A 22,013-nucleotide genomic window follows, 5' to 3' on the forward strand; every position below is an offset into this window, starting at 1 on the left:
CTGGTTTCCTTTATGTATATACTTACTCATTCACTTTTGGTCCAGTCGATTCTTCGAACCCTTCTTCCCCGGAGATAGATCCAGTTATTATTGATTTCTGTGACAAATACCAAGTGACGATTGGTCAAATCTATCCATCTTTCTGGAGGATAGTCTACATGCTCCGCCACTTCTCCAATGAGGTCGAGGGCGTGACTTTTACCCTCGACCATTTGATAAGATTGTATAGTCCTTGATTTTATCGAGGTTTGATTAAGCTTCACCATCGGTCCAAAAAATCATTTTTCTCGAGCATTAATGAGGACAAGGATCGAGGGTGGATGAGCAGGTTCATCTGAGTAAGGACCTCGGACATCATCCCAGCCGGGAGGATGCCATTCCCGGAGAAGTGGAATATACAGCGTTAGTATTTTTCCTTCGAACGTGCTTTGTGGTCTTCTAACCTTTCTTCCAAAAAAAATGATCTCCCCTCGATTTTTGTAGCTGCCGCTTGGTATCCCGAAGCGGTTCAGGATCTGCCGGGATGGATCAGGTGATTGGATGCTTTGTTCCCATATCTTGGGCGGTCTTGGCCTGACCTGGCCAAAATGTGGTGGGTCACCAAGAACCATGGTAAAATCTGTCTTGCCGCTTTCACTATGTTTTTGCATTTCTTCCCCATATTCTTTATGCTGACAAAGGCAAAAAGAGGAAGAAAAGTTTGGCCGGTGCCATTGAAGGACGCCGCCACTGCGAATCAAATAGCCCGAAGTATATCGGTGGAGGCCAAGCAAAAACTGATTCGGGCTGTCGCTCACGCTAGTGCAAAGGTTAGGAGGCAAGCCTTAGAGGAAGCCAGTGCCAAAGGTGTCGATCTCTCAACTGAGATCGAGAAGGCCCGAGAATCGGAGAAAAATTGGGCGCTCTTAGTCGCTTTGGATGAAGGTCCCAGAGATAGTTCGGAGGTTAGTGGCGATGAAGAGTAGGCATGCGCGGTCTTTGCTTTTCTTCTTTCTTTTTGTGTATGTACTCCCGGGGAAACAAGTCTTGTAAAGACGCCCCACGTAAATATATTTTTTGGCAATGCAGGAGAATCTTTATGCTTCAAGTCTTTCCATTCTTTATACTCTATCGTTCTTGCGGAGTTATCCTTTGAATTTTTATGTTAGCTCTTTGGAGCTCGTACTTGGAGTAATCGGGGCCCCCGAGATCAGGTTCTATCTTAAAATTAGGTCGATGGCTCCTTTGGGGCCGATGCTTATGATAGCAGGAAAACCTCGAGGTCTCGATACCTCCCGAACTTTGCGTGATAACAACTTTCATGCGACCTGATAATGGGACCCCCCGGGTAGTCCTACCAGTACATTTCCCAAAAAATGTGACACTGTCATGGCCAGAATTAATTGGTCTTCTGAGTAGGCGAGCAGTCGTTGCCTGCCTTTATATATTCACTTGCTTACTTCTCAAATGGAGATTCTACTACTCTGATTAACTATTTCTTCCATAGAACTTTGTTCTTTCTACTAGTCCTCCCGTCGTTTCAACTCAAAACCTTTGCCCAAATCTTCATCCTCCTCTTCCTATTTTACCGTAGCCATGATTGCTACGTCGACATCCGCCCATAAAGGAAAGGGGAGTTCTGCCTCTATTCCGTGTTCGGTCGGTGGTACACCGTCGCTACCCGGTGAGCGGGCCTTGAGGTGCTTTGTCTCGAGGAGAGACTTTACGTTGGAGAGACCTCCCAATGTTCAAAGGCATCGGGAGCATGCATCGAGTTTCATCTCCTCAATAAGGGAGGATCACCTCGAGATGATTAGAAAAGATTGCGGATGGGGAGAAGGAGTGGTACTGCAGGTACCTTCCCCGGAGGAGAGTATCATGACCCATGTTGAGGGGTTTTTGAGCGTGTATACGCATCCTTTTACATCGGGTCCCCTACAGGGTCGTGCTTGAATTCTGTAGGAGATATCAGGTTACCCCGGTGTAGGATCACCCATCCCTTTGGAAGATAGTGCTGTTAATAAGGTACTTTGCGGATAAGGCCGGGCTCGAATTCACCCTCAGCCATCTTGTTAGGTTATATCGGCCGCTGCATTACCAGGGCTTGATTACTATGCAACGTCGATCCACTCGGTCCCCTACCATAAACGATAAAGAGGAAGAGAACCAAGGGTGGATGAGCCACTTCGTTCGAGCACGGACAGTCGATATTATCCATGGATAGTTTTTGCCATTTCCTGAGAAATGGAATTTCCCATGTAAGTGGCATACCTGTATTTTTATCGTTTTGTCCATAGTGGAGGTGGGATCCATAAAGTCATCTTTCTATTTCATTCTTTGTAGCGATTCCTTGGTTGCCGAATAAGGTCCCTGATTTGGCTGAATGGTCCCGCAAGCTGGTAGCTTGTTCGACCTATGATAAGCGCAGGTGGAGAGACCTGTCCAAGGGGATATGAGAGGCAAAGCATCACGATAGGCGTTTAGTGGCTTATTTCCTTAGAAAGGTACTTTTCTTTTTAGCACACTAACTCTGCCTCCACAGGTGTTGGAGATTTTTCCGATATGAGGCCGTGCCCCCTGAGGGAGGAGTAGACTCTGCCGATCTCAGGGTCGAGGATCAATAATAAATGAAAAGAGTCTCCGAGGTGTGAGGATGCTCACGGCGGGGCGAGTCCTTTTTTGAGGTTCAAAAGAGATGAGTCGGTCGATCTTCCAGCTTTGGAGGCTCTGTTTTCGAAAGAACATTTCCCGTTCCCATCGAAGGTACTTCGAGGAACGAGGGTCATGCGGCGCCTTCCTTTTTTTCTACCAAAGGCGCTTCGGGGGATACTAGGCCATAGGACATTGGCTCGGTTTTTGGTGAGGCTCAACAATTTGGCTTTATGGTAAGCTTTGGTAGCCGGTATATGCTTATCTTGGTTTTGCGCCCTTCCTTTCTTATTGAATTTTCCTTTGTAGGCCTTTGACAAGCTTAAGTCCGAGCTGCTTCACCATGAGGCCAGGCTGCGGAAAGCGTTGGACAGGGAGAAATCCCTTAGGATCCTTTGTGCGAGAAAGGAAAGTGAACTGGTATACCTGAAGTGTGAGGCGGATCAAAGTCGAAACTGCGAAAGCTATTTTGAAAGACAGGTAACCTATATTTCGTGTTGATGTATGCTCCCCTTTTCATTTTCGGAGATTAATGTTTCGATATGTCAGTTGGAGATCAAAACGGAGAAGCTGGAACGACTTTGGGGCGAAATTGGGCGGGCCAAACGTGAGTTTAACGAGTTGAAGGCTCAGGTAGATGCCCATGTTGCATCCAAGGAGAATGTTTTGGCTAATGCTTCTACCCTCGAGGTGCAAGTCCAGAATGCTCATGCAAATGATTCTCCGAGCGAATATGATCATAAGGCTCGAGTCCGAGCTTTTGAAGGCGAAGGCCAAGGTGGTGAATGCCTGAGCTGAGGCTGTAATGAGCCGCACTAGGGCTGACCAGAAAGTGGTGGCCTATTTGAAGGGCGTTGCCGATGCTAGAGCTGAGCTGAGGAAAGCTCTTGATCGTGAGATCAATTGTAAAGAGTAGGCGAAGTGTAAATCCCGGAGGGAAACCCTCGAGGAAATTCATGCCAAGGGCTTCGACCTCTCGGAAGAGATCAAGCAAGCCAAGGCGGAAGAACACGATGCTAAATTCCTTCTGTCCAATGCCGAGGATGGCGAGGAAGGGGCCGTGGGGCCATAGTCCCCAAAGGGGACGTATATTTCCTTCTCTGTTTTCTGTATATAGTACTTTCAAAATATGCTATAAATGGAGCTTGTATTTTTTCAGATGTATGTATAAAGAGGAAACCTCGTGGTTTTGTATCTTCTGTGTTTCTTTTTGCCTTGATTCTAGCCAGATGAACTGGTCTTTGAGAGGAATCCTTAGATTCACGGTATGTCCCTGAGGCTCATTAGGCTAGCCCATAGGCTCTTATGCGCTTGGTCGATGTGACCTTTTATGTGGGCTGGCGACAATGGCTCTTACGTTTTTGCTCTTAGGCATATTTAGTTAACTATTTTGGGTTCAGTCTCTGAATTGGGTTTCGACTTGAGCTCATTCGACCCTCAAGTTTTTGAATTTGTGCGGGCTGGCAACAATGGCTTGGGTCGATGCGACCTTTTATGTGGGCTGGAGACAATGGCTCTTACGCCTTGAGTCGATGCAAACTTTTATGTATGTGGTATGGCGACAGTGGCTCTTATGCCTTGTGTCGATACGACCTTTTATGTAGGCTTTTTTTCCCTCGATAAGGATTTTTTGAAATAGTGTTTGCCCGACTCTTCGACAGTTTAATAAAAAACCTCGATTGTGAGTCATTATGTGGCGATGATCGAGCACCTCAGGAGGTTTGGCTCGGAGGCTGAGTATCTCAAAGCCAGTGCTTAGGAGCTGACATGGTCGAAGCTCTTTTGCCTATATTGAGGGTAGCCTGTTTAACCGGTTCCTTTCGAAGAATATTCGAAGTAATTGAAGGCCTGTGATTTTATATCGACGGTTGGGCTTTCTTGAGTCGCATTAGTTTGGCTAGTACAGCCTTGTGACCGGAGTCATTTGTGTTTGGTCGAAGCTTTTAAGTCCCGAGTGAAGTAGTATCGACATCTATATCGAGGGTATGCCTTTTTAGGGTCTTACAAGTTCGATATATAGCCTAAACTTTGAGATCAGGTTTATGCCTTTAATAAGGTCTTACAAGTTTTACATGCCTTTGAGTTCTTACAGTTTTGGATACTTGGTACAAGCATGGTTTATGCCTTGCTTGAGGTCTTATAGATATTGTTGTTGCCTTATGTAGGTCTTACGAGACCGGGGTTGATAAGTCGATGGAGATGGCGATTGACGGTAGTCCCCGAGTGGTAGAGGATTCCTCGACTCGGGAGCCATTACTTGTAAAGTTGGTATTGCCTCATTAAGGGCTTACGATTTCAAAGTTCCTGACCCGGAGGTCATGTGTCCTTGCATTTTTTACGCCAATCCCCGAGTGTTTGGGACATTTTTGGCTCTGGAGCCACTTTGCGATGTTGATGTTGCCTCATTGAGGGCTTACAAGTTTGAAGCTCCGACCCGGGGGTCATACTATTTCGAGTTGTTGACGCTAGTCCCCGAGTGTTCAGGGCGTTTTTGGGAAATATTCTTCGATTACTTGGCACAAACATACATGCCTTTGATATTAAAGGCTTAGTTGTTCTATACGGACACGGTTCATTAGACTGTTTGGCCCGGTACATTATTTTCCTGTCGAGACCTCATTTGGCGTATCTTGGCTTCTCCGTATAGGTGTCCTTCCGGGGGGATGCCCCCCAATATTCGAAGTTGATTGCAAAAGAAGCCTTTGAATACTTGTTTGATCTTCCTTATGTAGCATATAGTTATTGCCTCTTTAAAAACCTTACCGGTAAAACCCTTTTCGGGATAAAAACTCGGTCTAAGGAAAAGAGTGCAATAGATGCTTTAAAACCTTAAGGTCTTCAAGTTGGGTTAACGTTTCGACTGTCTCAGTTGGGCACCTGCATAAAGGTGAGTACAAGGTGCAACTTGAAATGGGAGATGGTTGTACCTTAGTGGCAATGGCGCTTTGAACCTCGGTAGGCCTTTAGTTATCCGCTCGAAGGATGTGGTACGGCCCTTTGTTTGTTCATTCAAAAACAGCCGAGAATAAGCCTTGTGGTCACCGTGTTGAATCCGTTGAGGGTTCGAGGGGCGGGCATAATTTGGTCAAGCAGTCCAAGCTGCTTTGTCACCCTCGACCTGATAATATTGGCCGAGCTACCTTAACCCACAAGCACAATTTTAATTTGAAATGTATCCACAAGAAAAGAAGTTACCAGTTCGTCGTTATGGGGCTGAGATAGAGCCTCGAGTTTGCTTTTTCCTAGTGAGAAATGTTTTCGTTCTCCTGACCGTGGGCTCCTATAGGGAACCGATACCTTAAAAGATCATATGGGTGAAATGTTGCGGCTCATGTGCTTCGTTCTTTTTGGTCGCCTCTCTTTCCCGGAACAGATTTTTGGCTCAGTCACTGAGGAATTCCCGGGGGTGACCTTTGCTGAGTAGTTGGGCTACCTCTTCCTGGAGTTGTCGGCAATCGTCTGTCCTCTGACCGTGTGTTGTGAAATTCACACACTAAGTTGTGGTTCTTTTGTGAAGGATCCGATTGTACAGGCCTTGGCCACCTGGTATCTCTGATTTTACTGATGGTGAACATGATGTTTGATACATCGATGTTGAAATTGTATTCCGACAAGTGAGGCACTTACGTCAGTCCTGTGTACCTATCGAACCCAGTTCTATTGTCGAGTCCCTGAGGATTCTGGCCTCGATCCATTCTTTGATCAATGCGGGGTATGTTACGCCTCGGGGTGTTTCTCCTGTCTTTGGTGTATGGCTGGTACCTTTCTTTGTTTGGCTTTGGCTCCTTCGCCAGAAGCCTGCTTGGGTATACCGAGCCCGAGGGGGCTCCTAGTTGGTCGTCCTTAACCCTAATTTTCGATTGATATCGATTGTGAACGTCTGACCTGGTCATGGCGGGATACTCAATCAGATTCTATTTTAGTTGTTTTGAAGCCACCGAGCTTTGCTCATTCAGACCTTGAGTGAAGGCCTATACTGCCCAGGCGTCGGAGACTGGTTGTAGTTTCATTTGTTCCATTTGAAAGCGAGATACGAACTGTCGCAGCATCTCATTCTCTCTCTGCTTGATTTTGAAGACGTCAGATTTCCTTGTTGCTACTTTGATGGCACCGGCATGTGCCTTTATGAAAGAATCTGCCAGCATGGCAAATGAGTCTATAGAGTTAGGAGCTAGGTTGTGATACCACATCATGGCCCCTTTTTAGAGTGTTTCCCTGAACTTCTTTAGCAAGACGGACTAGATCTCATCGTCCTTTAGGTCGTTGCCCTTCACTGCACAGGTGTAAGTAGTAACGTGCTCATTGGGGTCTGAGGTTCCATTGTATTTCAGAAGGTCTGGAATTCTGAACTTCTTTGGGATGGGTTTAGGAGTCGCTTCCTCTGGGAACGGCCTTTGTATGAACTTCCTCGAATCCATACCTTTCAGGATCGGGGGTGCGCCCGGATTTGGTCAACCCTAGAGTTGTAGGTCTCGACCTTTTTGTCATTGGCTTCTATCTTCTTCTCGCCCGGTTCGATACTCTTTGTGAGGTCCTCAAGCATCTTTACGATGGCGGGGTCGACTACCAACCCGTTGTCACTTGATCTCTTCGGTACCTGCTCGGCTGGGGGAGCCGTCCCCGGCGCCACCATGCTGGGAGTTTTCTGGTAACTTTGCAGTTGAGCAATCGCTAGCTGTTGTGCCTGTAACATTTCAAAAATAATGTGAAGGCTAACCTCCCGTTCTTCCCTAGCCAAGGTTTTCTGAGCTTCTTGTTGGTATCCTTCGTGCACGCTCATGTTAGTGTTGGAGCTTACGTCAATGTATTGAGCATCGCGTGAGACCGCGTCCACGGGAATTGGTTCTGGTGCATTCTCAGGGTTTCGTGGCGGTACACCAACACCTGGAATGTCCACACCATTTTCTCCATGGTTCTCGAGATTGTTGCTTACTGAGTCAGACATTTTGACCTGGAATCAAAGATCTTGGGTGAGAAAAGGTGTGAAAGATAACTTGTGTTATGTAGTTAAACCAGCAAGAAAATAATCACTATTATTTTTAGCCCCACAGTGGGCGCCAAACTGTTTACCATGAAAATGGTAATAGCAATTAAATTTAATTTAGCAGTTCTAAAAATATGTGATCTATTTAGTTGTTAGGCAGTTGATGCTATGTGAAGTACTTGGAATCAAGAAAAGAACTTAGAAACGAGATGTTAATCAAACCGAATCGTTGTCAATCGGGGCCTCGAGCTTGCTTCTTTGAGGGCCTTGGGGTCGAGTCTGAAGCTCGGCTGGAAGCTATCGAGGGTGGTCGATGAAGACTAACAGTTATAAATAAATCAATGACAGCTCTTTATGGCCAATAATAAGCAATAAATGATGAACTTAAAGTAGAACACAATAAATATGAGCAATAAATGAAGTAATGAGATCAAGAGAATATGTTAGAGAGCAGAGAGAATGTTCAAGTATATTTAGTATGGAGCAATAAGTATTTACAAAATAATAAGGATCCCCTTTATATATGAGGGGGAATTCCAGCATAGTACAAACACATTAATTACAAAGATATGAGGCTGGTACAGCCATTAAGTGCCTTGATTCGCCTTTTGGGCTAGTCCACTAAACTTGACCTGCCATATGCACGTGCCTTGGAAACTCCACCTTGATCTGCCGAGACCGATTATTCACAATGTCTCGGGGCCGGTGATTAATTATAATGTCTCGAAGTCGAACTGTCTCGAAGTCGAACTGTCTCGAAGTCGGCCATTGAGAATTCTCGGAGTCGATCACTGGAAGCCCTCGAGATGCCTTGATGCCTGTGAAATTGAGCCGTCGATTTCCACCGTATACATACATACATACATACATATATATATACATATATATATACATACATATTTTAAATTTATATTTTAAATTTAAACTTTTTGGAATAAATTTGGGCATTTAATCGTATTTTGGATTATTGAAATTTGAAAAACAAATTTCTATTTCTAGGTAAAAAAATTCATATTATACATCTGAACTTCAGATAAAAATGTCTTAAGTGCATACCAAAAAAAAAATATTGGTTGCACTGCACTAAAGACGAATTTAAGTGCAGCCATTTTAATTTTTAGTATGCACTTAAGACGTTTTCCTCTATATTCCACAACTTTAGACGTATATTATGCTACTTTATATCTGAAGTAGTGTCCAAAGTGGGTAAAATAATTTTTTTAGAATAACTTTCGGTACGACTTAAATAATGATCCAAAATAGGGCGTTCCCCCATATCAAGGAAGGGTAGAGGGGGACAAAGAGTTCCACTCACACATTGTATGAGAAACTTGTAAAAATTGCATGAGACGTTCTATTTGGTCGCTCCCATTTAATTTATACCTATTTTTTAAAAAAAGTTTTAACTTGTACCCACTTTTTAAACAATTTCAGCCCTTTTCTCCTCATCCTTCTCGTCCTTCATTTTCTTAAGATATTTTCAGTACGATAACATAGGTTAACATCTGGTCTTCATTGTTACGACTTATCAATAACAATGAATCAACTAACATAAGCTGCACGATTTCTTTTAATTTTTTTCGCATTTTTTATGTAATCCTTTTTTCTTTGAATCAAATGAATTGATCTGTGGGGTTAAAGTAATAGTTTCACTTTATATCACTAAAACTTTATGATTATTTAATTTATTTCCACCGAAGGCACTTTTTTCTAATGTAATTACTGATTTGCTCCATAAAAACGTTCATAAAGAAGAAAAGAAATGAAGATCCAATATAGTGATTGTATGGGTTAAAAAACTATATAAGCTTTTTCAAAACTTCAGCTTATATAGTGCTGAAATTTTTACAAAAGAACTAAATAACTTCAGCATCTTCTGCTGAAATTTTTGAAAAAGCTTATCCAGGACAAAAAAACTTCACCTTATTTAGTGTGGAAGTTTTTACAAATAAACTAAATAACTTCAGCATCTTCTACTAAAGTTTTTGAAAAAGCTTATCCGGGACAAAAAAAACTTCAGCTTAGTTAGTGTTGAAGTTTTTACAAATGAACTAAATAACTTCAGCATCTTCTGCTGAAGTTTTTGAAAAAGCTTTATGACAAAACTAATGAATCTAGTTGCTGAAGCTTTTACAAATGAACTAAATAACTTCAGCATCTTCTGCTGAAGTGTTTGAAAAAGCTTATCCAGGACAAAAAAACTTCAGCGTATTGCCTTTGCTACTTCAGGCCTGTCTACTAGAATGCTGAAGTTTTACTTTATTGCCTTTGCACGAAAAAATGGGTACGCTTGTAATTTTTTTTGCAAAGCGAGCACAAGTTAAAATGTGACCTAAAAAACGGGTATAAATGCAAATGCCCTAGAAACTTCCACCAATACCATACCATTAGATTATAAGTCTGGTCCATTTAGGGGTCCAGCTTTTCTTGTTGGTCTTAATTTATACATTACCAAATCATTAAAATGTACTCTACTAAAGATAATTGTTAATAATGTTCAATTAGTAATTTGAAAAAAATAAAACGAGTTATCTTTTATAATTGCGCTGATTGTCTAAAAACTCATTTATACTATCAATGGATACGTGTTTCCTATTTTAGCACTATGGACTTGGTCAAGGAAAACCAAGTTACATTATTAATTGTATAGTGTGTGCCCACAATATATCTAATACTGGCTTTTGACGTTCAAACTTCAAAGATGGATCTTAGAATGAAATCTGACCGATAGGAAGACACCTTCGCCGCGTGATGCCTGTCTGGCTATCCCTAATCTAAATCATGTACTGTAACAAAGAAAATGTTTCAAAATAAGAAATACAATGTCACGGAAGTCATTCTCCCCAAAATGTCTTGGAAAGTTAGTCAATTTTTTCTGAACTTTTTGTTCGATGTTTAGTTAGTGAGAAAATTATTTATTAAAGATTGATACTAGTGTTAGTAAATTTCATAGTGTTTTGATGAACATTTTGTGTATTAGAAATTTTGTTTTGAAATTATTTAAGAAATCAAAATACATATATTCTATAAAATGTAAAAGTCGACTATCATTTTGGAGTGTTTCCATGTGTTAGTAAATTTGGGAGATCGGAAATAGTTAGATATATGCTTTCACTATTCTGGAATTGAAAATCTAGGTAGATTATTTATAAAAATTAAGTAGAAGATGTCACACCTCCTTTTTTACTCTACACCCCGTAAAGGGTGTAAGAGAGTTTTTTCCAATTTAAAGTGACAATCGAAACGGGATATATTTATTTAAAATTCAGAGTCGCCACTTGGAATAATTTATGGTGTCCCAACTCACCGGTTCAAATCCCGAATCGAGGAAAAGGATTGACTCTGTTTAACAGTCCGCGAACCAGAAATCCGAGTAAGAAATTCTGTTAACCCGGGAGAAGGTGTTAGGCACTCCCGAGTTCCGTGGTTCTAGCACGGTCGCTTTGATTATACTTGGCTTGACTAAATTGTTTAATTACTGATTTTAGAACCTATGTGAATTTACCTTTTACCGCATTTTAAATTAAGAAAATTATCCTTAAATGGGTCACCCGTATGTGTACCCATTTTTGGCGCGTCAAGAATCATGTCACGCGAACGTGTCCACAATTAATAATGTTTTATTATTATTAAGAAATTTTGGCCAAAGTTGCGTGAACGCATACTTTGATTTTATTTTTAGAATCGTAATTATGTCATGCGAACATGTACGCAACCACGATATTTTATTAAGATTAAGAATGTTTTGCCCAACGTTGCGCGAACGCATACGTTGGTCTTAATTCTGGAACCCGTAATCATGTCGCATAAAGTGCACCGCGATCCGCGACATATTTTATCTAACATTGTTGAGATTTGAATTTGGGCCACATAAATGCACACCCGAGTTTAGGAAGGTAATTTTTGATAAAGCGTGCCTAAAACAAGCTACGATTTTCATGAATTAGTTATTTCCTAAGTTTAGGATTGTTGTTAGTTCAAAAAAATCAACTAAAATAACTTTGTCATCAACTCTTTTAACTTATGTAGTGTCCAAATCAAATTAACAAGCGTAATTTCAGAATATGATCAGCAAAGAAGGTAACATGATGACAGAAAAACTGATCCTTTCTATTTACTATATTGAACAAGCTTGTACTACAAACCTTTTTGACGTACTTTCTTCATATATTCATGGAGTATTTCATTGTCATGGAGTAAAATATAAAACACCAATTCAAGAAACTATTATGAAGAAATCTGACTAACAAAACACTCCAATGCCATGAAATAGACTAATCAAGCATTTCTTAAATAACAAGAATGAGAGAATATGAAAAAATGAGCCGTAAGAGGTGGACATTGATTGCTGAAAATTTATTTAGATGCAAGAACTTCTGGTGATGCAATGATACAAGGAATTCGGGTAGTTTTGATTTTTCTCCAAACAAAAGGCGAAACACGGAACTTCTAATAGAACAGAATCGGTCAACCACAAACTTAACAACGACCTTGAACCAAAAACTAGAACAAACCAAAACTTAAAAGATTAAGAACTTGGATTGAGTCAAGTTATTGGTGGTATTAAATGGCCACAATAGGTGGTTAATGGGTGGTATTGGGGGGCTGTGTTGTAGCTGTTTTTGCTGCTATTTTGGGGTGGAATTTGATGTAGTATTTGGACTGATTTGCAACTGATCTTCGCAGCTGGTGTTGCTGCATTTTTGGAGTGGATATGAGCTCGTTATTGAGTAGTTTGGGGGCTGTTTTGTAGCTAATTTCCACCAAGAAGCAGGGTTGTATTTTAGGTCGTTACTGGGCTATTTTGGGGGTATTTTGGCGATCTGCTTTCAGCATTTCTGGGGCGCTGATTTGGGCCTGCTTTGGAGCTATTTTTCGGCAGCCTTGCAGCAGGTTTTGCTGCGTTTTACTGCTTGTTATGGCTAGATTTTGGAGTGATTTAAGGTAGCTTTAAGAATTGGATTCTGTGTCAGAAAAATAGAGTTTTCACGGCTGATTTTCAGCAGTAACGCATCTGTCTTGGAGCTAATTTGCAGCAACTATGGATCGCTTTGAACCTGACAGAATATTTTCAAGACTAAAATGCGAAGCTGTTCCTACGGACGAAACTCAATTCAAAATCCATCCGCCAGTGACGGACTTCCTAACTGAACTAGGATAGAAATGATGTTTGAAATCGTTGAGAGTCAGTTAATGTCAAATTTGCATACAATAACTTACCAGCAGCATATGAACTACTCCTAGAGCATATCTCTTAACTTTGACGTTACAAATCCAACCAATCAAAAACTCACAACTAACAACAATGTCCTAATTGAGAGCATGAAATGAGTAATTCACATAAAACATCTCATTTTTGAGTCATTTAAACGTTCCAATCAAATTAAAAATATACATTCATGGCACATTAAAGTAACAGAATTCTTAACTTTGGCATATATGAAATAGTTAATTGGAATTCGCCCGATTGTCAATCATTCAACGAAAACATAATACAAGGAATTTAAGAACTGACCTAGCTGAACAGTGAAATCACCAACAGGTTGGCCAAATAAAGGCAAAATCGAAACCAAACAGAGCTCAGTACGGTTGCACCAACAACATCGACGATACAGCTATTCCACAGCTCAAGAGCAACTTTTCGAAGCCCAGAAAGAAAGAAATCGAATTTTTCAAATTATTTCTCTTCAAATCTTCATCGGAAATTCCAATTTTCTTTCTATTTTTCTTGGCTTATGATTCTCAGATATGGAATCTCATTTCTTGATTTTAGAACTTGTTTTCAGCTCTATTTTTTTTTCTTTCCCTCTTTGGACTCTTTCCTTTCTATATTGTTCTCTCTAGTGTCTCTTTTGACTCACTCTTGTGTTTCTATCTTCGTCTTTTTTTCTCTATCTATGAACTCCTTAAATAGGCAATGGAGAATGCCCTTTCATTCACAAAATGGCCTTTCAACATTTTAAAAGTTGATTCCACTCAAACCTTATTGAATTAAATTTTTCAATAGTGAAATCTAAACCCTACCACTACTAGAAGCTTCTTTAGTTGGTTAGGTAGATAATCCCTTTTATTAAACAATTCTTAGGCTATCTTTAAAGACTTTCTGATTACTTTCAACCACAGTTGGAATTTGAATCCTTTTAGACAACTAAATCTCCTAAACTTAGTTCAACACCCTCCACGCTCAGCTTCTCAACAAAATGCAAACTTGAAACCAAAATTACACTCAGAACCAGAAGTTATTCTAGTCTATGCTTAATCGACAACCTTCAATGTGATTACAAGCTTGCAAAGAATTTTTCAACAAGAGCTTACAGAAATCAGCAGTAGCTAGCAACCAATTAAAAACTCAAACTCAGTATACTTTGCCCAAAATTTTGATACTACTAGTAAAATGAAGAAAGCATAACAGATCAACACCAATGAATCAGAAATGGAATTAAGCATGATCAGGCTTCAAACCAAGGAGGAAATTTGGACCATGTTATGTAGCCCCAGGGTACAACCAAAATGGAAAATAATAAGAATTCAGTAACTTTTCTCCTCCTTCAACACTTGCCAATTTTTGAAAACGTACTTATTAAGCCAAATATACATTCCAAGAAAGCTAACTAGTACTACCAATTGATTAAACAAGAAAACCAACTTAAGCAATTATCAGGATGGAGCTATCAAGCAGCAAAGGAAAAATGGGCATCTGAACTTTGACAAAGATCACTAATCTCGTGATATCCTAACATGAAGATCCTAAAGCAACATATATAAATGTATATTTAACTACACTAAACATGAAATTAAATATTTGAAGATTAAACTGATCTTGGCAATAATAAGAACAATCCATCAACCTTAAGTTGACCAAATTAAACCGTAGACTGAAAATCACATAGAGAGAACAATTAAACCCGCTTCATGCTCATACTTAACAGAAAAAAATTAGCGTATTCCACTTAAGACCCAAGTATATATTTGTCCATGATACAAAAAATCACACTCAAAACCAGATGGAAATCAACGAGGAGCATATAATCCTACCATGTTGAAACACTCTAAGCGTATCCTAAAACACTTACTCAAATGGACTTTCAATTAGCTCGAATGCTCCCCAAATGAATACAATGGAGAAAAGTTGAAGGAAATCAACAATAAAGCAACAGAATGCAGCTGAGACCGCGAACCAATTGGCGAAACTCGACTTGGCAACGGAAATCTCCTATCGACGAACGAACTCAGAACCAAACCTCAATCGAAGTCCCTTTAGAACTTTTCTCCTCTCCCTTTGTCCCGATTTTCTGTCTCTCCCGTGAGTATATGCGTGTCTGTTCTTGTGAAGAAAATGTGGTCTTGGAGCAGTGTTCTACTGGTTCTTTTCAGGGAGGGGTGGGTCTTGAAGGAGACGAAGCCGAGGGGGTGGGGTGATGGGTCTTTTGCGGCTGGTCCTCTCTTTAGTGTATTCTAGGTTAATTTAAGAGATGGATCCGGGTCGGATCTGGGGAAAACGGGTTTCGGGTTTTGGATGGGTATGGGAGAATTTGACTTGGGCTTGAAGAATTAAATTAAAACTTGGCCCAATTCCGATTTTCTTATCTTTTATTAATTCTTTCTCTTTTCTTTTCTTCCTTTTTTTCAAAAAATTAAAACTAAAATCCTAAATTAAATTATAAAATCCAAATTAACTTAAAAAATACTAATTAACTCTAAATAATAATTATCACAAATAATTAAATACCAAATAACAAAATTTTGACATTAAACACTAAAATGTAGAATACGTTATTTTTTGTGATTTGTTTTTTTCATTTTTGTAAAACAACAATTTACTAAAATAACCAAAAAAAATGTAAAATCAAATTCCACGTGTCGATGCTATATTTTTGTATTTTTTATGTATAAATTAAATATACACTCAAAATATGCAAACAATTAGGAAAATCACACATTAATTCCTAAAATAACACATAATTAAAGAAAAGACCTAATTCTGGGAATTATTTTGGAGTAATTCGTATGAGGCAAAATATCACGTGCTCACAGCTGCCCCTCTTTGTCCGGAAACACGAAGGGTTTTCGTGCAAAGATAAAGTGAGCCGATACGAGCGATTTTTGCCTGTTTGAACACTCCGTGGGAAGCATTTTTTGAAAGATTTGACCGAACCTTTGCTTCAAAGGTTTCCTACATATCCTTGGCTATAAAGAAATCAGGTCAATGTAGTTCGGGAAGTTTCGGTAGCTGGGACTACCATAAAGCTGGTTTTACTGTTACTGCTGTTGTTGCTGCTGATACTGCCTAATGTCCTCCTTATTACACCATGACAAAAATGAAGAAGCTAGACTAAGCTATAATTTATTCTTTGCAAAGATTTATTTTCAAACTTGATCTTGTGACCGATGTTGCCTCGTTGACTTGTATTTTCCTTAGAAGTTCCTTTGTGGCTGACTTGAATGGTATTCTTTGAAATGTCTTCCCTTCTTCTCTAGGCGAGCACCTGATTGCTGACCCTTTAAATGTCTTCCTTTGACTATTGTTTCCTTTCCTCTGTTCTCCAGGCGGGCTCCTGATTATTTGAAATTTGAATTGCATTCCCTGGTTCTCCAGGTGGGCTCCTGATTGTTGCGACTCGAAATGTATTCCCTTGTTCTCCAGGTGGGCTCCTGATTTCAACAAAATAGACAAAAGCAAAGAAAAATTTCTGCCCCAGTTTGGTAGATGGGCATATATAATCATGTTACCAAATATCAGTAAGAACTTGAAAGTGGAAACTTGAATTGTACTCCCTTATTCTCCAGGCTGGCGCCTGATTGCTGATACTTGAATTGTTGTTCCTTGTTCTCCAAGTGGACGCCTGATTACTGATACTTTAACTGTTGTTCCTTGTTCTCCAGGTGGACGCCTGATTGTTGATACTTCAACTGTTGTTCCTTGTTCTCCAGGTGGACGCCTGATTGCAACAAAAATAGACAAAACAAAAGAAAGTTTTCTGCCCCAGTTTGGTAGCTGGGCACATCTGTGAGTGTTAAACTGAAGCATATTACCAAATATTAATATGAATTTGAAAGCTAGGTCCCATTTATCCAGGAGGGTCCTGACAACTCTTAACTAAACGACAATTTTAAATCTAAGCTATATCTTTTGAAGGCATGACTTCTGTTAAATCTTGTTATCTAAGCCAGTTTTAAACCATGTTTCATTATCCAGGAGGGTCTTGACAACTCTTATGTGAACTTTGAAATCAACTTATATTCCTTTTGGTGCATATTTGTCCTATATTTACTACTTATGATTGTTTTAGGGTTTAACCTAGGTCCCATTTTCCAGGAGGGTCCTGAAAACTTCAAATTAAATCTTATCCTAGCAATAAAAACTTTGAAGCCAACTTATATTCTTTTGGGGGTACATTTATACTAGATCTTGCTACTCATGCTTGTTTTAAATTTTAAACTAAGTCCCATTTTTCAGGAGGGTCCTGAGAATTTATACGATCAAACCTGCATGGTACTTGCTTCCCTCACAGGGTGCTTCCTGAAACAAATGCCATCTTTGCCCCTATTTCAAATCAAGAAAATCTTGTCAGTTTAAAATGTGGTGGTTAGTTGTGGCATTCTTGTTGGGGAGGGTTTTCTCTTTGCCATGCTTTGCTTCAACAAACTGCCTTGAACCAGCCGAAAGGATTGTTTTGACCCCGTGATTGATCCTTAACTGCAGGATCCCCAACTGTTGTTTTCACTTCTGACCCTTCTGTTTGAACTCGTATATATCCCATGACATTACTGAACCATTCCAACGGTTCCACTTTTGCTTACACCCTATGTCTCATTTTTCATCATATTATCTCCAGCATGTCCTAGCCGTATTTTGCTTTTTGCAATTTCGAATCTTGGTAGTATACTTTGACATTCCTTCCTATTTGTTGGAACAAAGCTAACCTTGGAAGAACTTTAGAGGAGTAAAATTTAACAGCAATGAAATGCGACGATTTTGAGAAATTAAGAATAAAGAAGAAAATCCAAATTTGGATGACTGTTGGAGATAGGAAAAAAAAAGAACTTATCTGAGTGGAGTCACTGGCACCAATAATCATGGTATGCATTTTGAATTAATCAGCCCAGTCTATTTAACCAATCTCTTTTCCAATTGTTTTACTTTGTTCTCCAAGATTTTCACAACCCAATTTTACTTTCCGCCAAATTACGGACCTTGTTCGACTTGCAGTGCCTTTAAGGGTTTTCACCGGCAAACCTCTCTCATTTGTTTGTTCCTCAATTCCTTGTCGCCTTATGGTGCCCGCGAAGGTTTTCACCGATAAGACTCTCTCATTTTTATTACTTTTCCTGTTTGGACCAGAGCGTTATTTTGATATGAATCACCTCTATTTGCTCGACTCGGCATTTCTCGAAGATTGATTGAAAGGTCTTTCTTTGGACCGTAATGTGGGCTTTTGGATGAGGTTAGAAAGAAAGGGTATCAAAGGCTCAAAACAATTTGATATGGGTTTAAAATTACAACTCTTGGAATCACATTTCTTATTACAAGTACAACTTCTGCCCCAGTCTCTTGCTTGGGGATCTTTTGATATTTTATTTTACTATGACCGAGCAGTGAGGCTGCCTACGTATCCTTAATAGAAATTAGGTCAAACGTAGTTCACACTAATTTCCTTGTTGTTATACTTTCTCTTTTCACTTATTTTCTTTTCTCTTTTCTCTTTTCTCTTTTTCTTTCTTTTCCCTTTCCTTTTGTTATTGATTCCAAAAGAGAGGTATGAAAGAAACAAATACGGCTCAAAAGGGGAAACAAAGGGTAAAGTGTTTAGATAGCAAAACAAATTGCCTTCGTCATTTCAATCTTCGAAACAATGCCAAATACAAACAATCAACAATTATACCAAAGAAAATCATGCATAATATATCTTTACTGCATCAGAATTGATAGCCATGTCTATGCATTTTCCTTCAATATCTGTTAAACATAAAGCACCATTGGACAATACTCTGGTCACAATGAACGGCCCTTGCCAATTCGGGGTGAACTTGCCTTTTGCTTCAACCTGATGTGGAAGAATACGTTTCAGTACTTGCTGACCCACTTCAAACTTTTAGGGACGCACCCTTTTGTTGTATGCTCTTGCCATTCTTTTTTGATATAACTGGCCATGACACACTACTGCCAATCATTTTTCATCAATCAAATTCAACTGCTCGAAACGGGTTTTGACCCACTCATTATCATCAATTTCAGCCTCAGCAATAATTCAAAGGGACGGGATCTCAACTTCCGCAGGTATCACTGCTTCAGTTCCATATACCAACAAATAAGGAGTTGCACCTACCAAAGTGCGAATAGTAGTGCGATATCCCAACAACACAAATGGTAATTTTTCGTGCCATTGCCTCGAACCTTCTACCATTTTCCGAAGTATCTTCTTTATATTTTTGTTGGCTACCTCGACTGCTCCATTCGACTTGGGCCGATATGGGGTAGAATTGTGATGTGTAATCTTAAACTGTTGACATTCCTCTTCCATTAAGTTATTGTTAAGATTAGCACCATTATCTGTGATGATCACCTTTGGGATTCCGAATCGACAGATGATATTTGAGTGAACAAAATCGACCATTGCTTTCTTGGTCACCGATTTGAATGTTTTGGCCTCAACCCACTTGGTGAAATAATCAATGGCTACCAAAATGAACCTGTGCCCGTTGGATGCTGCTGGCTCAATTGGTCCAACGACATCCATGCCCCAAGCGACGAAGGGCCATGATGCCGACATTGTGTGCAATTCCGATGGTGGAGAATGAATCAAATCTCCGTGTATCTGGCACTGATGACATTTAAGCACAAAATTGATACAATCTCGCTCCATGGTAATCCAATAATAGCCTGCTCGGAGAATTTTCTTTGCCAACACATATCTGCTCATATGTGGTCCGTAGACTCCCGAATGTACTTCGGACATGACAATCGTAGCTTGTCTAGCATCTATGCATCTTAAGAATCCAAAGTCTGGTGTTCTCTTATACAAAACTCCTCCACTTAAGAAGAATCCATTTGCCAACCGTCTAATTGTTCTCTTTTGATCCCCTGTGGCTTGCACTGGATATATCCCCATTCTGATGTATTCCTTGATATCGTGGAACCATGGTTCACCATCAAGTTCTTCTTCAATCATGTTACAGTAAGCGTGCTGATCTCGGACTTAAATATGCAGTAGATTGACATAAGCTTTGTCTGGATGGTGCAACATTGATGCCAGGGTAGCCAAAGCATCGGCGACCTCATTATGGACCCTGGGAATATGCCTGAACTTTACTGATCGAACCGTTGACAAAGATCATGTAAACATTGTCAGTACGGTATGAGCTTCAAATATCGTGTTTCCCATTCTCCTTGAATTTGGTGTACCAGAAGATCCGAGTTTCCCAAGACCAAGACTTCCTGGACATACATGTCTGCAGCTAGACTTAAACCCAAAATGCATGCTTCGTACTCAGACATATTGTTGGTACAATAAAAACGAAGTTGAGCTATAACAGGATAGTGATGCCCTGTTTCAGAAATAAGCACGGCTCCTATCCCTACTCCTTTCATGTTAGCAGCACCATCAAAGAAGAGTTTCCAGCCTGGTTTTTCAATTTGCTCCAGTTCATCGATATGCATCACTTCTTCATCGGGAAAATAAGTTCTCAATGGCTCGTAATCTTCATCGACGGGGTTTTCGGCCAAATGATTGGCCAATGCTTGGGCTTTCATCGCAGTTCGAGTCACATAGATGATGTCAAACTCTGTGAGCAAGATTTTCCACTTCGCAAGTCTTCATGTCGTCATAGGCTTTTGAAAGATATACTTCAACGGATCCAAATGCGAAATGAGGTAGGTAGTGTAGGATGACAAATAATGTTTCAATTTCTGAGCCACCCAAGTTAGGGCGCAACATGTCCTTTCCAGATGAGTGTACTTAACCTCATAAGCCATGAACTTCTTGCTAAGATAGTAGATGGCCTATTCCTTTCTGCCGGTGATGTCATGCTGCCCCAGTACACAGCCAAATGAATTTTCTAAGACTGTTAAATAAAGAATCAAAGGTCTTCCTAGTTCTAGTGGAACCAGCACGGGTGGGTTTGACAAGTATCCTTTTATCTTATCAAATGCTTCTTGACACTCATCAGTCCAGCATTCTTCTTTAGCAATTTGAAAATAGGCTCACAAGTTGTCGTGAGCTGAGCAATAAACCTGCTGATGCAGTTCAACCTCCCTAACAGACTCATCACTTCAGTTTTGTTCCTCGGAGGTGGAAATTCTGGGATGGCTTTGATCTTTGATGGGTCCAACTCGATGCCTCGCCAGCTGACTATGAATCCCAACAGCTTTCCGGATGGAACACCAAATGCGCACTTGGCAGGGTTAAGCTTGAGGTTGTACCTGCGAAGTCTCAAGAAGAATTTCCTCAAATCCCCAACGTGGTTGGCCTGATGCTTTGATTTTATGATCACATCATCCACGTATACCTCAATCTCCTTATATATAATATCATGAAATATTGTAGTCATTGCTCTCATGTAAGTTGCCCCGACGTTCTTCAAACCAAATGGCATTACCCGTTAGCAATAAGTTCCCCACGGCGTGATGAATGTCGTCTTTTCTGCATCTTCTTCATCCATTAGAATCTGATGAAACCCAGCGTAGCAATCCACAAAAGATCCTATCTCATGCTTGGCACAATTATCGATCAAAATATGGATATTGGGTAGTGGGAAGTTGTCTTTCGGACTAGCTTTGTTGAGATTGTGGTAATCGACGCATACTCTGATCTTTCCGTCCTTCTTTGGCACAAGTACGACATTAGCCAACCAAACAGGATATCGAGTGACCCGAATGACCTTTGCATCTAACTGCTTGGTGATTTCTTCTTTAATCTTCACACTCATATCAGTTTTGAATTTCCTCAATTTTTGCTTGACGGTAGGAAATACTGGATCGGTGGGCAATTTGTGGACCACTAAATCAGTGCTCAAGTCCGGCATGTCGTCATATGACCATGCAAAAACATCTTTGAATTCGATGAGTGCTTTGATTAACTCTTCCCGGATCTTTGGCTCGAGGTGGACACTTATTTTAGTCTCTCGGATATTATCTGTGTCTCCTAAATTGACGGCTTTTGTATCATTCAGGTTGGGTTTGGGTTTTTCTTCGAAGTGAATTAAATCCTTACTAATCTCTTCGAAGGCCTCATCTTCATCGTATTCTGATTCGTAATCACAATCTACTTCTCGAACTATTATTTTGGAATCAGATTGATTTTTAAGACTAGGCTGAGGATTCCTTATGCATGACATATCACTAGAGCCGACGTAAAAAGAACTGTACAGAAAAGAAAAGAAAAACAAAAGAAAAACTATCAGG

The 22,013-nt window shown here is 40.2% G+C and overlaps 1 protein-coding gene across 1 annotated transcript; it reads left to right on the top strand.

Annotated features, from left to right (window-relative positions):
• The first annotated feature begins 587 nt into the window (after positions 1-587).
• On the top strand, positions 588-3,426 carry LOC138887134 (uncharacterized). Its single transcript, XM_070168850.1, has 3 exons — positions 588-944; positions 2,938-3,048; positions 3,178-3,426. The coding sequence occupies exons 1-3, from the start codon at positions 588-590 to the stop codon at positions 3,424-3,426; spliced, it is 717 nt and encodes a 238-aa protein (XP_070024951.1).
• The last annotated feature ends 18,587 nt before the right edge of the window (positions 3,427-22,013 follow it).

The sequence above is a fragment of the Nicotiana sylvestris genome, chromosome 3 (genome assembly GCF_000393655.2).
Source record: "Nicotiana sylvestris chromosome 3, ASM39365v2, whole genome shotgun sequence".
In the NCBI taxonomy this organism is placed as follows: domain Eukaryota; kingdom Viridiplantae; phylum Streptophyta; class Magnoliopsida; order Solanales; family Solanaceae; genus Nicotiana; species Nicotiana sylvestris.

Excerpts from the sequence above, each read along its gene's own strand:
- LOC138887134 (XM_070168850.1), top strand. The coding sequence starts at position 588 with ATGTGGTGGGTCACCAAGAACCATGGTAAAATCTGTCTTGCCGCTTTC. Across the intron at positions 945-2,937 it reads GTCCCAGAGATAGTTCGGAG|GCCTTTGACAAGCTTAAGTC; the intron begins GTTAGTGGCGAT and ends TTTCCTTTGTAG. Across the intron at positions 3,049-3,177 it reads CGAGAAAGGAAAGTGAACTG|TTGGAGATCAAAACGGAGAA; the intron begins GTATACCTGAAG and ends TCGATATGTCAG.